The sequence below is a fragment of the Entelurus aequoreus genome, linkage group LG15, assembly GCF_033978785.1.
Source record: "Entelurus aequoreus isolate RoL-2023_Sb linkage group LG15, RoL_Eaeq_v1.1, whole genome shotgun sequence".
NCBI classification, from domain to species: Eukaryota; Metazoa; Chordata; class Actinopteri; order Syngnathiformes; family Syngnathidae; genus Entelurus; species Entelurus aequoreus.
Genome location: NC_084745.1, coordinates 40,070,522 through 40,084,344, shown reverse-complemented (window position 1 = coordinate 40,084,344; position 13,823 = coordinate 40,070,522). Strand labels below are relative to the sequence as shown.

The 13,823-nt window shown below is 43.4% G+C and overlaps 1 protein-coding gene across 2 annotated transcripts in view; it reads right to left on the bottom strand.

Moving 5' to 3' along the window:
• Nucleotides 1–12,208: 12,208 nt before the first annotated feature.
• The window catches only part of sspo (SCO-spondin), a 343,053-nt gene continuing 341,438 nt past the window's right edge, over nucleotides 12,209–13,823 (bottom strand). For both annotated transcript variants that reach the window (XM_062021522.1, XM_062021521.1), the window contains one exon: nucleotides 12,209–13,218. In XM_062021522.1, coding sequence (XP_061877506.1) covers nucleotides 13,196–13,218 — 23 coding nt within the window. In that variant the 3' untranslated portion in view covers nucleotides 12,209–13,195. The remainder of the gene's footprint in view (nucleotides 13,219–13,823) is intronic.

Below are 13,823 nucleotides of genomic sequence, written 5' to 3'. Positions count from 1 at the left end.
CCAATTGATTAATATAAGTTACTTGGATTGTATGACTTTAAGTCAAGCACAAAGATAAATAGAACACATTCAACACGTTTGAAGTTCTATATTTTCATGTGTTAATCACTCACGAAGCGGCTGTTATGAAATGAGGAGCTTCCATTTTGACGTGACTGCATGTTTCTCATCCACGTCTGCTGCTTGTGTCGTCTTTAAAACATTTTCATCTCTGCTCTTGGAAGGAAGATTTATCGAATAATGCGTGTGAGGAGTCTCTCGTTTTAGGAGGACTAGTGAAAGAAAAGCAGAAATGTAACATAAATATGGCATGTTTGTTAAGTGTCGCCTCACGAGCGCTGCATGTACGTGACGTCACCGAACGGGGTTCCCTTCTTCTCCGGCTGGTGACGGTGCCTTCACGGACTGTCGGATATAACAAACCACAACATTCGTCACTAAATGCACTTCAACACAAACAGTTATTAGCTTAAATATGAAATGTGGTGATGAATATTAATACTGGAACTAATTCTAGTTGTAATTCCTTTATGTCAATTGCTGTATTTCCAATGGAAAAAAATCATAATCTGAACAAATTTGCGTTCAATGTATTGGGTTTTGTTTCCCTTCTAAGGCGGAACTTTTTTTTAAAAATGTTTTTAACTGAACAATTTAACAACAAACTGGAACCTGATTGTAATAAAATGCCAAATTTAAATACAAAACACTATAAAAAAACAACAATTGATATATGGCTGATTCACTGACTGGCAACAGCAGAATGGTTGCCTAAAGCGTGACCCCAAGATGCAGAGAACAACAGGCAGAATGCAGGTAAGGATGACGGCTGCTGGTTGCAGGAGTTCTTATTTCCTCCTTTGCATTCTTGATGTTTCCCTCTGCTTTTCATGTTTTTTTTTTGCCCTTTCGGGATTGTGCAACAGAGGGTGGCACTTGCGATACTTCTGCGCTGCTTTTTGGTGCTTTTTTTGTGAACCTTTGGTTTTTATTGGGGGAGCCTTGGCCATGTTTGCGCCGGAGAGCAGCTGCTAGCTCTCTGCCACACCAGAGTCCGCATGGAGAGACCAGAGGAGATGTGAAGAAGGAGCTGGGGCTGTGGCGCATTGAGCATCCGGAAGGACGAGCTTCCTGTAAGTGCAAGTTAAAACTCTACTATGCAAAGCCATAGCCATTTATCAACAACACCCGAAAACGCCGCCGGCTTCGCTGGGCCCGAGCTCATCTAAGATGGACTGTTGCAAAGTGGAAAAGTGTACTGACGAGTCCACATTTCAAATTGAAAAATTGGTTAGGGTTAGGTTTGAATATCAATTTTAATGAGTGGCCATCTTCTGAGCAGACCGGAGGCACAGGATTAGAGTTTAGGGCAGAGGTGTCAAACTCATTTAAAATTTGGGGCCACATGGAGGAAAATCTATTCCCACATGGGCCGAACTGGTAAAATCATGGCATAATAACTTAAAAATAAAAACAACTTCAGATTGTTTTCTTTGTTTTACTTTTGCCAAAAATAGAACCAGCTGAAAATGTACAAATTACACCTAATCCTCTTGGCAAAACACTTCAAGTTAGTTGAACATTTTGAGGAAAAAATTGATGTCCTTTCAAAAACACCATGAAGAACACAATACATTTAGACATTGTCTCAATGTTTTTACAAAACCATCAAACTATGAGCACTTCCTGTTTAGTATTCTGATGTTGGCAGTTCACCATTAAAGACGTGTTTGGAAAACCGCCACATTGGTGACATCTGCAACTGCCACAGCACATTAGTATCATCATTCAAATGTTGCACTTTTGATGAAGCCATAACCGAAATCAAGGTAACATAACTACAAACAATGTGAATATAGTAGATTTAAGCAAAAAATTAAATAGAACAAACAACAAATGTAGAAACACAATTGTTTACAATGGAGTTCAGGGTGCGCATCTTGCCATCAACAAATTGCGCATTGCACGGAACTCCAACTACAAAGATGATGGTCTTGTTGACTTAACACTTTGCATCTTACGGTTTTGTTATTTTACCCATTGAGTGGGTAATTTACAATTAAAGAGGGTATTGCATACTTGCCAACCTTGAGACCTCCGATACCGGGAGGTGGGGGGGCGTGGTGAAGGGCGTGGTTAATAGGGGAGTATATTTACAGCTAGAATTCACCAACTCAAGTATTTCATATATATATATATATATATATATATATATATATATATATATATATATATATATATATATATATATATATATATATATATATATATATATATATATATATATATATATATATATATATATATATATGTATGGAATACTTGACTTTCAGTGAATTCTAGCTATATATGTATATTTATCTTATTATACATATAAATAAAATAAATACTTGAATTTCAGTGTTCCGGGGGCTATCCAGTAGATGGCAGTATTGTCCTGTTTAACTTCTCCTCCGTTCATGACTCGGCCACCGTGTTCAATGGAGAAGTCTGTTATACAAAATGTACAGGCAACATACATACCCCTTCCCCTTTGAACTGTCCTGGATGAACTGAAATTCTTGTTTCCATTCGTTTTGGAACTTGCAAGCGTATTTCTTCATCTTGCTCGTCGACGGCGTCGCCATGTCTGTAACTTCCTCGTTCTTCTGCTTCTTCTCCTTGTTGTGTGCGCAGTTGTGCACTCTACTCTCTAAAAGCCGTGGATGTTATGACGTCATTGGGCAGGCAAGCTGTTTATATTGTGGGAAAGCGAACGTGAGAACAGGCTGTCCCCACTCAGGTCCGCATTGAGCTGGAGGGGGCGTGGCCTCCAGCTCCGGCTGAATACCGGGAGTTTGTCTGGAGAAAATTTCTGCCGGGAGGTTATCGGGAGAGGCGCTGAATACCGGGAGTCTCCCGCTAAAAACGGGAGGGTTGGCAAGTATGGGGTATTGCGTGTCGCAACAGCATAAGTCTGACGCCATCTGCTGCCAGCCACAGCAGGAGCAGCTGATTGCTTGCAACTGCACTGACTGGAGTAGGGGTAGCCAAGCCATAGGGCGGTTAAAGTCATATGACATGTCATCTTTAAACACTTGGTTTGCTATTGCGACATCCTGTGGACACATTTAGAAAATCAATTTGTTTTATTTAAAAAATTGCAGTTCATTTGTATGCTTCGCAACCTCATCTTGAGAGTTTGCACTGGCTCCCTGTTCATCTTAGAATTGATTTTAAAACCTTGCTGTTGGTTTTTAAAGCTTTACATGGACTGGCACCTCAGTATATCTCGGACCTCATCCAAATTTACAATCCTGCGTGCGCTTTGAGGTCCGAGAGCCAGCTCCAGCTCGTGGTGCCCAGGACCAGACTTAAAACCAGGGGAGACAGGGCCTTCTCTGTGGTCAGCCCTAAGCTCTGGAACACTCTGCCCCTCCATGTTCAAACTGCTCCCACAGTGGAGTGTCCTCACATCTGCGGTCCTCTCCAAGGTTTCTCATTGTCCCATTGGGTTGAGTGTTTCCTTGCCCTGATGTGGGATCTGAACTGAGGATGTCGTTGTGGCTTGTGCAGCCCTTTGAGACACTTGTGATTTAGAGCTATATAAATAAACATTGATTGATTGAGTAAGCTAAGCTACAAGTTACTCGCAATTAAATTGACCTAAGCTACAGAGGAAGCTATCCCCGGAGAATTGTCGCAAGCTACACTACAAGCTACACGGCAAAAGTAGCTTGCTACATCAAACCTACATTTAATGGCATTTATATCTATGGGACCACATGTATAATATCAATGTTTATGTAACTGAGAATGTAAAAATGGACCCAATAAGGGTCCATTACTATTAACTATCTGTCATTTAGCTGGGGACACCCTACAACTACCTCTAGGGGTCCTTGCACCACACTGTATGTATTTATTTAGTTTGCCTTTTCTTTGGCCCATCTCAATAACGTTATTCATAAAACAATGCCCAAAACCTTAGTTTTTAGTTGTTTTCTCTAAACGTATACATTTGTCTAAATATGGTTAAGGACATGCATTATTGTCGGTTTCCTGGACGTCGTCTTCATCACTGAAGGATAAATCTAATCTGTAGTAGAGAATCCCTCTGCCATTTTCAAGTATGTTTTATTTATTTATTTATTTTTTTGAGCCGTCAGCTTGAAGCGTCCCTCTGTCTCTGACTCCCTCGTCGTCATGTGACATGAGTGCGTGACAGTGACGTGCAGTGAGGTTCATGACTGGTGAGGCACGGACTTCATCACAGTCAGATTTACAAACATATGAACCCTAAAGAGTATCTTATTCACCATTTGATTGGCAGCAGTTAACGGGTTATGTTTAAAAGCTCATACCAGCATTCTTCCCTGCTTGGCACTCAGCATCAAGGGTTAGAATTGGGGGTTAAATCACCAAAAATTATTCCCAGGCAAGGCGCCGCTGCTGCCCACTGCTCCCCTCACCTCCCAGGGGGTGAGCAAGGGGATGGGTCAAATGCAGAGGACAAATTTCACCACACCTAGTGTGTGTGTGACCAGGGGCGCCGCTAGGGATTTTGGGCCCCATGAAAAGAATCTTTACAGGGCCCCCATTATTTTTTCTGTATTACAATTTCATCATCATTAGGGGCCTCTCTGCCCCCCCCCCCCCCACCTCCATCATGGTCCCCTAGAATCCGTCTCCTTTACCCCCCCTTTTCGGCGCCCCTGTGTGTGACAATCATTGGTACTTTAACTTAACTTTAACTTTACACATTCAAACTGTAGCACACAAAAAAGCACATTTAATAAAAAAAAACGTTATTATGGTCTTACCTTTACTTATAAGTGCGGGAACAGTAGTGTTTGTGTTGCAGGAGTTGTAAATGAATGAAATATGAAATCCGTGCTGCAGTCTGCAGGTGTACCTAATGTTGTGTCCCTGCGGTCGTTCGCGGCTCCTCCAGCGCGAGCATTGTTGTTTTTGCACTTTTTGGCTTCTTGTTAAGTGACTTTTTTTGGGTGGATTCGGTCTGGGTGTGGGCTTTGGTTGGTGTGGCGCTCCCGTCGGGCGGTGCATTCTGCGGCGGAGGTGCTTGGCACCAGGAGGCGGGGTTATGAGGCGAGCCTCACACAGTGCGTCTTCGCAGCAGTTTTATGATCGCTCAGCACAAGAAATACGTTACACACATACAGTTGTTGACAAAATACACTGTACATTATATACCTCAGCTAACTAAACTATGGAAATGTATAATATAATTCATATAGCAAAACGGTCTCACTGCACAGCAGGCCAGCAGTTAGCCGAGTCATTGCGCACAATCCATGTTGAGGCACAACTTAGTGACGTGCCCCCCGCGACCCGAAGGGAATAAGCGGTAGAAAATGGATGGATGGATGGATGGATGGCAACACCAACATTCTTTTTCTTCCACTGATCACGCTTTTAATAATTGCAAAGAGCTGATGGATGGCAGCCTTGCAGTTAGACGAAGCCTGAGGAGCCATTTGTCAAAACCTGACATTTTAGTATGAATTAAAAATGCATCGGTTCCTGCTCTTATTACACACTCGAGTATTGGCCGTATTAGCTGAAAGCCAGAAGAAGGATGTTTCCTCTTCAACCGCCTTATTCAGTCTGGAAGGACAGCAAGGGAGACGACAGAGGGGGAGGTAGTATACAGAGGGGAAATAGAGGGGGACGATAGATGAAGAGAATAGAGGGAGTAGGATAGAGGAAGAAGATAGAGGGGATAGGATAGAGGAAATAGGATAGAGAGAAGAGGATAGAGGAAGAGGATAGAGGAAGTAGGATAGAGGGGGAGGATAGAGGAAGAGGATATAGGGGATAGAAGGGGTAGAATAGAGGGGGACAATAGAGGAAGAGGCTAGAGGGAGTAGGATAGAGGAAGTAGGATAGAGGAAGAGGATAGAGGGTGTAGAAGGGGGAGGATAGAGGGGGGCGATAGAGGAAGAGGATGGAGGAAGTAGGATAGAGGAAGAGGATAGAGGAAGTAGGATAGAGGGGGAGGATAGAGGAAGATGATATAGGGGATAAACGGGGTAGAATAGAGGGGGACAATAGAGGAAGAGGCTAGAGGGAGTAGGATAGAGGAAGTAGGATAGAGGAAGAGGATAGAGGGTGTAGAAGGGGGAGGATAGAGGGGGGCGATAGAGGAAGAGGATGGAGGAAGTAGGATAGAGGAAGAGGATAGAGGAAGTAGGATAGAGGGGGAGGATAGAGGAAGATGATATAGGGGATAAAAGGGGTAGAATAGAGGGGGACAATAGAGGAAGAGGCTAGAGGGAGTAGGATAGAGGAAGTAGGATAGAGGAAGAGGATAGAGGGTGTAGAAGGGGGAGGATAGAGGGGGGCGATAGAGGAAGAGGATGGAGGAAGTAGGATAGAGGAAGTAGGATAGAGGGGGAGGATAGAGGAAGATGATATAGGGGATAAAAGGGGTAGAATAGAGGGGGACAATAGAGGAAGAGGCTAGAGGGAGTAGGATAGAGGAAGTAGGATAGAGGAAGAGGATAGAGGGTGTAGAAGGGGGAGGATAGAGGGGGGCGATAGAGGAAGAGGATAGAGGAAGTAGGATAGAGGAAGAGGATAGAGGAAGTAGGATAGAGGGGGAGGATAGAGGAAGAGGATATAGGGGATAGAAGGGGTCGAATAGAGGGGGACAATAGAGGAAGAGGCTAGAGGGAGTAGGATAGAGGAAGTAGGATAGAGGAAGAGGATAGAGGGTGTAGAAGGGGGAGAATAGAGGGATGGATGGAGGGGATGAGAGAGGAAGAGGATAGAGGGAATGATAGAGGAAGAGGATAGAGGGGCAGGATAGAGAAAAAGGAAAGAGGGGGACGATAGAGGAAGACTATAGAGGAGGAGGATAGAGGAAGAGGAGAGAGGGGGGGATGGAAAAAGACGATAGAGGAGGAGGATAGAGGAAGAGGAGAGAGGGGGAGGATAGAAAAGGAGGGTAGAGGAAGAGGATAGAGGAGGGGGATAGACGAAGAGGATAGCGGGGGACGATAGTAGGCGGTAAGATATAGAAGGAAAGAAAATAGAGGGGGAGGACAGAGGAAGAGGAGAGAGGGGAGGATAGAGGATGAGGATAGAGGAAAAGGAGAGAGGGGAGGATAGAGGAAGAGGAGAGAGGGGAGGATGGAGGAGGAGGATAGAGGAAAAGGAGAGATGGGAGGATAGAGGAGGATAGAGGGGGACAATAAAAGAAGAGGATAGAGGGGGAGGATAGAGGAAGAGGATAGAGGGGGAGGATAGAGAAAGAGGATAGAGGAGGAGGATAGAGGAAGAGGAGAGAGGGGGAGGATAGAGGAGGATAGAGGGGGACAATAAAAGAAGAGGATAGAGGGGGAGGATAGAGGAAGAGGATAGAGGGGGAGGATAGAGGAAGAGGCTAGAGGAGGAAGATAGAGGAAGAGGAGAGAGGGGGAGGATATAGGAAGAGGAGAGAGGGGGAGGATAGAGAAGGAGGATAAGAAGAGGAGAGAGGGGGAGGATAGAGGAAGAGGATAGAGGGGGACGATAGAGGAAGAGGAAAGAGGAGGGGGATAGAGGAAGAGGATAGCGGAAGAGGATAGAGAAGGGGGATAGCGGGGGACGATAGTAGGCGTAAAATATAGAAGGAAAGAATAGAGGGGGAGGATAGAGGATGTGGATAGAGGAAAAGGAGAGAGGGGAGGATAGAAGAAGAGGAGAGAGGGGGACAATAAAAGAAGAGGATAGAGGGGGAGGATAGAGGAAGAGGATAGAGGAAGATAGATGAAGAGGAGAGAGGGGAGGATAGAGGAAGACGAGAGAGGGGGACAATAAAAGAAGAGGATAGAGAGGGAGGATAGAGAAAGAGGATAGAGGAAGATAGATGAAGAGGAGAGAGGGGAGGATAGAGGAAGAGGAGAGAGGGGGAGGATAGAGGAAGAGGATAGAGGAGGGGGATAGATGAAGAGGATAGCGGGGACGATAGTAGGCGGTAAGATATAGAAGGAAAGAAAATAGAGGGTGAGGACAGAGGAAGAGGAAAGAGGGGAGGATAGAGGATGAGGATAGAGGAAAAGGAGAGAGGGGAGGATAGAGGAAGAGGGGAGAGGGGAGGATGGAGGAGGAGGATAGAGGAAAAGGAGAGATGGGAGGATAGAGGAGGATAGAGGGGGACAATAAAAGAAGAGGATAGAGGGGGAGGATAGAGGAAGAGGATAGAGGGGGAGGATAGAGAAAGAGGATAGAGGAGGAGGATAGAGGAAGAGGAGAGAGGGGGAGGATAGAGGAGGATAGAGGGGGACAATAAAAGAAGAGGATAGAGGGGGAGGATAGAGGAAGAGGATAGAGGGGGAGGATAGAGGGGGAGGATAGAGGAGGAGGATAGAGGAAGAGGAGAGAGGGGGAGGATATAGGAAGAGGAGAGAGGGGGAGGATAGAGAAGGAGGATAAGAAGAGGAGAGAGGGGGAGGATAGAGGAAGAGGATAGAGGGGACGATAGAGGAAGAGGAAAGAGGAGGGGGATAGAGGAAGAGGATAGCGGAAGAGGATAGAGGAGGGGGATAGCGGGGGACGATAGTAGGCGTAAAATATAGAAGGAAAGAATAGAGGGGGAGGATAGAGGATGTGGATAGAGGAAAAGGAGAGAGGGGAGGATAGAGGAAGAGGAGAGAGGGGGACAATAAAAGAAGAGGATAGAGGGGGAGGATAGAGGAAGAGGATAGAGGAAGATAGATGAAGAGGAGAGAGGGGAGGATAGAGGAAGACGAGAGAGGGGGACAATAAAAGAAGAGGATAGAGAGGGAGGATAGAGAAAGAGGATAGAGGAAGATAGATGAAGAGGAGAGAGGGGAGGATAGAGGAAGAGGAGAGAGGGGGACGATAGAGGAAGAGGAAAGCAGAAGAGGATAGAGGAGGGGGATAGCGGGGGACGATAGTAGGCGGTAAGATATAGAAGAAAAGATTAGAGGGGGAGGATAGAGGAAGAAGATAGAGGGGGACACTAAAAGAAGAGGGTAGGGGAAGAGGATATAGGGGGACAATAAAAGAAGAGGCTGGAGGAAGAGGATAGAGGGGGACAATAAAAGAAGAGGATAGAGGAAGAGGATATAGGGGGACAATAAAAGAAGAGGATAGAGGAAGAGGATAGAGGAAAAGGAGAGAAGGGGAGGATAGAGGAAGAGGATAGAGGGGGACAATAAAAGAAGAGGATAGAGGGGGACAATAAAAGAAGAGGATAGAGGAAGAGGATAGAGGGGGACAATAAATGAAGAGGATAGAGGAAGAGGATAGAGGGGGACAATAAAAGAAGAGGATAGAGGAAGAGAATAGAGGGGGACACTAAAAGAAGAGGATAGAGGAAGAGGATAGAGGGGGACTACGTTGATGCTTGAGCATCCATCCTGCACTCGGTGTCCTCCTCCTCGCTAGCTGATCCACTTTCCCCGACCACCTGACTCTTACCCGCTGGCTTCAGGTACTCATGGCTGCCATCCAGTCTTTCATGGCGGGGGTGCAGTTTGGCAGATTTGGCAACTCCTTACATTGTTGTGTTATGTCTGGCACTGCCTTACAACTTCTGGTGTCCGTAATGTGAGGGGGGCGTCCTGTCATTAACCATCATAATACTTTTGCTCCTTTACTCCCTTGCTTTTCACTTCCTGTTGGAGCGCTGATTGTGCACACCTGTCACTGTTAGTTTGTTTTACAACAATGGTCGGCCTCCACTCAAATGCTGGTTAATTGAATTGTATGTGCCGAAGTGTAATATTAAATAGCTGTTACATGCTGCATCGATAGCCTGTGCTGTCTTGGACTACGGCCTGGTACCTAATAAAAGAACCTTCTACATGCTAACGGTCTAACTTCTAGGCATTGTGGGATCACGCCAACAACCGCAATTGTGCGGATTTGTGACAGGGAGGTTAGAACTAAACAGTCTCCCTTACTGCTCCGCTCTGGCAAATGTAATGATCTTTCTGTAATTTCGCGTATGAAAACATTTTTTTACAACTTTCACTTTCTCGAGATAGTCACGTTTCATTTTCTACTCAGCGCTACGCCATAGCTAACCTCAATAAACTATCGAATCTCTACTGTGTTTGTTTATCTAGGTCAGTGGTTCTTAACCTTGTTGGAGGTACCGAACCCCACCAGTTTCATACCCGCATTCACCGAACCCTTCTTTAATGAAAAATAAAATGTTTTTTTTTCAAATTCAAGACAAAGTTTTATGTTTTTGGTAACACTTTAGTATGGGGAACATATTCTAAGTAACAAAGACTTAATTCAGAGTTATTTGGTTAGGGTTAGAGGGTTAGGGTTATAATAAGGCTATACCGAATAAGGCATTACTAAGTACTTAATAATGACTAGTTAAAAGCCAATATGTTACTAATTTGCATGTTAATAAGCAACTAATTAATGGTGAATTTGTTCAACATACTAAAGTGTTACAATGTTTTTTTCCTGGTGCACAAAATGAACCGTGCATGAACATCACCTTGTTCAAAGAACAAAACCAACACAGTGCATAAACTCACAACAAATTACACACCTGCAAATCAGTCTGACTTCTGCTGTTGCCGTATCCGTAATACGCCGATAGGGAGAAGTTTTTATTTACACGATAAGTCGGGTGTGTCTTGACCTCCGCCGAACCCCTGAGCCCGACTCACCGAACCCCTAGGGTTCGATCTAACCCAGGTTAAGAACCACTGATCTAGGTGTTTGAAAGTTTTTTAAAAGTGGAAAAAGTCAAGAGTGAAATCTGTTTTTTTTTACCACTGGACTTCATAGGATATATTGTTTATGTACTTGTCTTTATATATACAATAAACCAGTGGTTCTCGAACTTTTTTCACCAAGTACCACCTCAGAAAACACCTGGCTTTCTAAGTATCACCATAGTGACCAGCATTAAAATACAGTAGCGTAATAAGCCTCAATTTTCATTAAAAACAAGGCAGAAGTTTTATTTAAAAAGTATATTTAATACTTTTGATCACTGTAACATTACTCACAGTTTACAGGGGCGGTGTAGCTCGGTTGGTAGAGTGGCCGTGCCAGCAACTTGAGGGTTCCTGGTTCGATCCCTGCTTCTGCCAACCTAGTCACTTCCGTTGTGTCCTTGGGCAAGACACTTTACCCACCTGCTCCCAGTGCCACCCACACTGGTTTAAAAATGTAACTTAGATATTGGGTTCCACAATGTAAAGTGCTTTGAGTCACTAGAGAAAATCGCTATATAAATATAATTCAATTCAATAAAAAAAAAAAAAAGTTTGAACAGTAACACTGTGTTTCAATATTTAATTAGGTGATTCTTTGGCATACCACTAGTTGTACATGTACAACAATGTTGTTTACCTCGAAACTTCATAAGATATGTTTATGTACTTTATATGTATATGTACATACGTATATACCAGAGGTCGGCAACCTTTACCCCTCAAAGAGCCATTTTGGCAACTTTCACAAATTAAAGAAAGTAATTGGAGCCACAAAATTTTTTTTTAAATGAAAAACACTGCATACAAAGCTTAAATGCTTTGTGCTATGTTAACCAGGGGTCTCCGACACACGCACCGGCACGCACTTTAATTTGGAAATTTGATGTTAGTTTAGCACGCGAGTTTTGGATGAATGGCGCTTGATAGCGTCATACTTGCCAACCTTCTCATTCTTCCCAACCTTCTCATTCTTCCCGGGAGACTCCCGAATATCAGAGCGTGATGACACTGCAATTGGCGTCCTCTACAGTCTGCCCTAGCAGTGTACCTGCTCGACCACACGTAGAGTGCAATTTCAGCTTGCTCACGTAAGTGACAGCAAGGCGTACTAACTCAGCAGCCACACATCTTACACTGACGGTACCAATACCCAGAATCCCATGCAGCCCTAACTCTTCCGCTCAACCAACGCACGGAGAGGGGGGGGTTGATGTGTGGGGGGATTTGGTGGTAGCGGGGGTGTATAATGTAGACCGGAAGAGTTAGGGCTGCATGGGATTCTGGGTAATGGTTGTGTTGTGTTTATGTTGTGTTACGTTGGGATGTTCGGCATGTATGTAGCTGAGCCGCATCAGAGTGGTCAAGGAGCCGCATGCGGCTCCGGAGCCGCGGGTTGCCGACCCCTGGTATATACAATATACAGTATGTAATATTGTTTATATACTTCTCTTCTGTGAAACTCTTTCAGACAGGAAAATACACACAAAATAAGTAGATTTTGCATACCAGGGTTTATTTTTGTCTTTACGAATAATCACACAGTTATTTGCACATGATAAGGTCTTCCATACAAAAAAATAGTGTGGAAAAAGTCTTCACAGGACAAACAACAAGAAGAAGTACAGTGGAAGCCGTTTATGTCGACGCTTCTCAGATTGGATTTAAGTGGCTGTCGACATAACCACAAAGTGAACTGAAACTAGTCATTTCTGCATATTAACTTACAGTATGATGTATTGAGATTGTAGAAGTATTTTTGTGTGTTGACATGATTTTCCTCCGTGTGTGCATATTTGTCTTAATATTCTTGGGTTTTCATATATTTTATATTATCCAACAGACGCAGTGATGATTTGTGTATGTTTTGATTACAGTGACAATAAAACTTTCATATATGCACGAGTATTTCCATCTGAAATACAATAAATAAAAGCATACATTTTGTAAGTCCCGGGAGAAGCCAAAGTAATATTGCAATGCTTTATGCATGTTTTAATGTTGTGTAATTAGACCGTATTTGTGTTGCTGCTTAGTGATAATGACGAGGTTAACAATACCACAGCGCATGTCGACATAAGCGGAACATTTCTTTGTAGAAATGACTTTGTTGACTCAGTTTTTTAACACGACATCAACTTAAATAGTTACTTTTTAGTAAAAAACAAAACAAAACACTGGACCATGACTTGAGTTGTTGACCTGAACGGGTTGTCGACATAGACGGGTTGGTGACATAAATGGGTTGTAGATATATAAACGTGCTGTCGACATAAGCGGGTTCTAGTGTATGTAGATCAGAGATGAAAGGTCCTTTAATGTGATATAAAAGAAAAGAAGAAAAGGTTGAGAAGTTGTGAATGGATTTACACGATAACAAAAACGTTTGGTTTGAAGTGTGCTTTTGAACAAGTGATGAGTCATCAATCTGACTGTTGTCTTATTGTTTTTTATCAATACATCTATGTGAATGAATAACATAATACAAATATGACTTATGCTCATCGCCTGGACAGGTCGCCTCCTGTGAGGGAGAAGGAGGAAAACAAAGCATGAGTTTTAATTGGCACACTTAAACTTCACATTTGAAGTACACTCGAGTGTAGAAGTGGCACAAATACAGTAGACTGTCAAATATTACATAAGAAAATGCATAGTACACAGTGATGGTCGCCATCTTGGATGCGTGTTGTACGTACAGTAAGTGAGGAGTTGTTCATAGAACATTCCACAGAATCACAGCCATTTGTGTCCCCAGGAATTAAAATGTAGAACACAAACTACACGTTGAACACTACATATATTTCTATTTGATGCCATTTGTCTTTTTTGCTGTGTGTCTATGCAATATGCAATATGTACCGTATTTTCCGGACTAAAGAGCGCACCCAGCAAATCTTTAAAGGAAAAATATTTGCCATATATTTGCAGCACCAGACTAGAAGCCGCAGACATATACAGTGCAAAATGAGTTGTTTACACAGAAATATTTTTTAAATGTTTATTTACATACCTTAATTGTTTCCAAACCGTGTTTGTAACACAGGAGTAAAACAGCTGATGGTACAAAACAGAAGTCATAGCGGAACCTCCAGGTTCTATAACAGCTTCTTCCCTCAGGCCATAAGA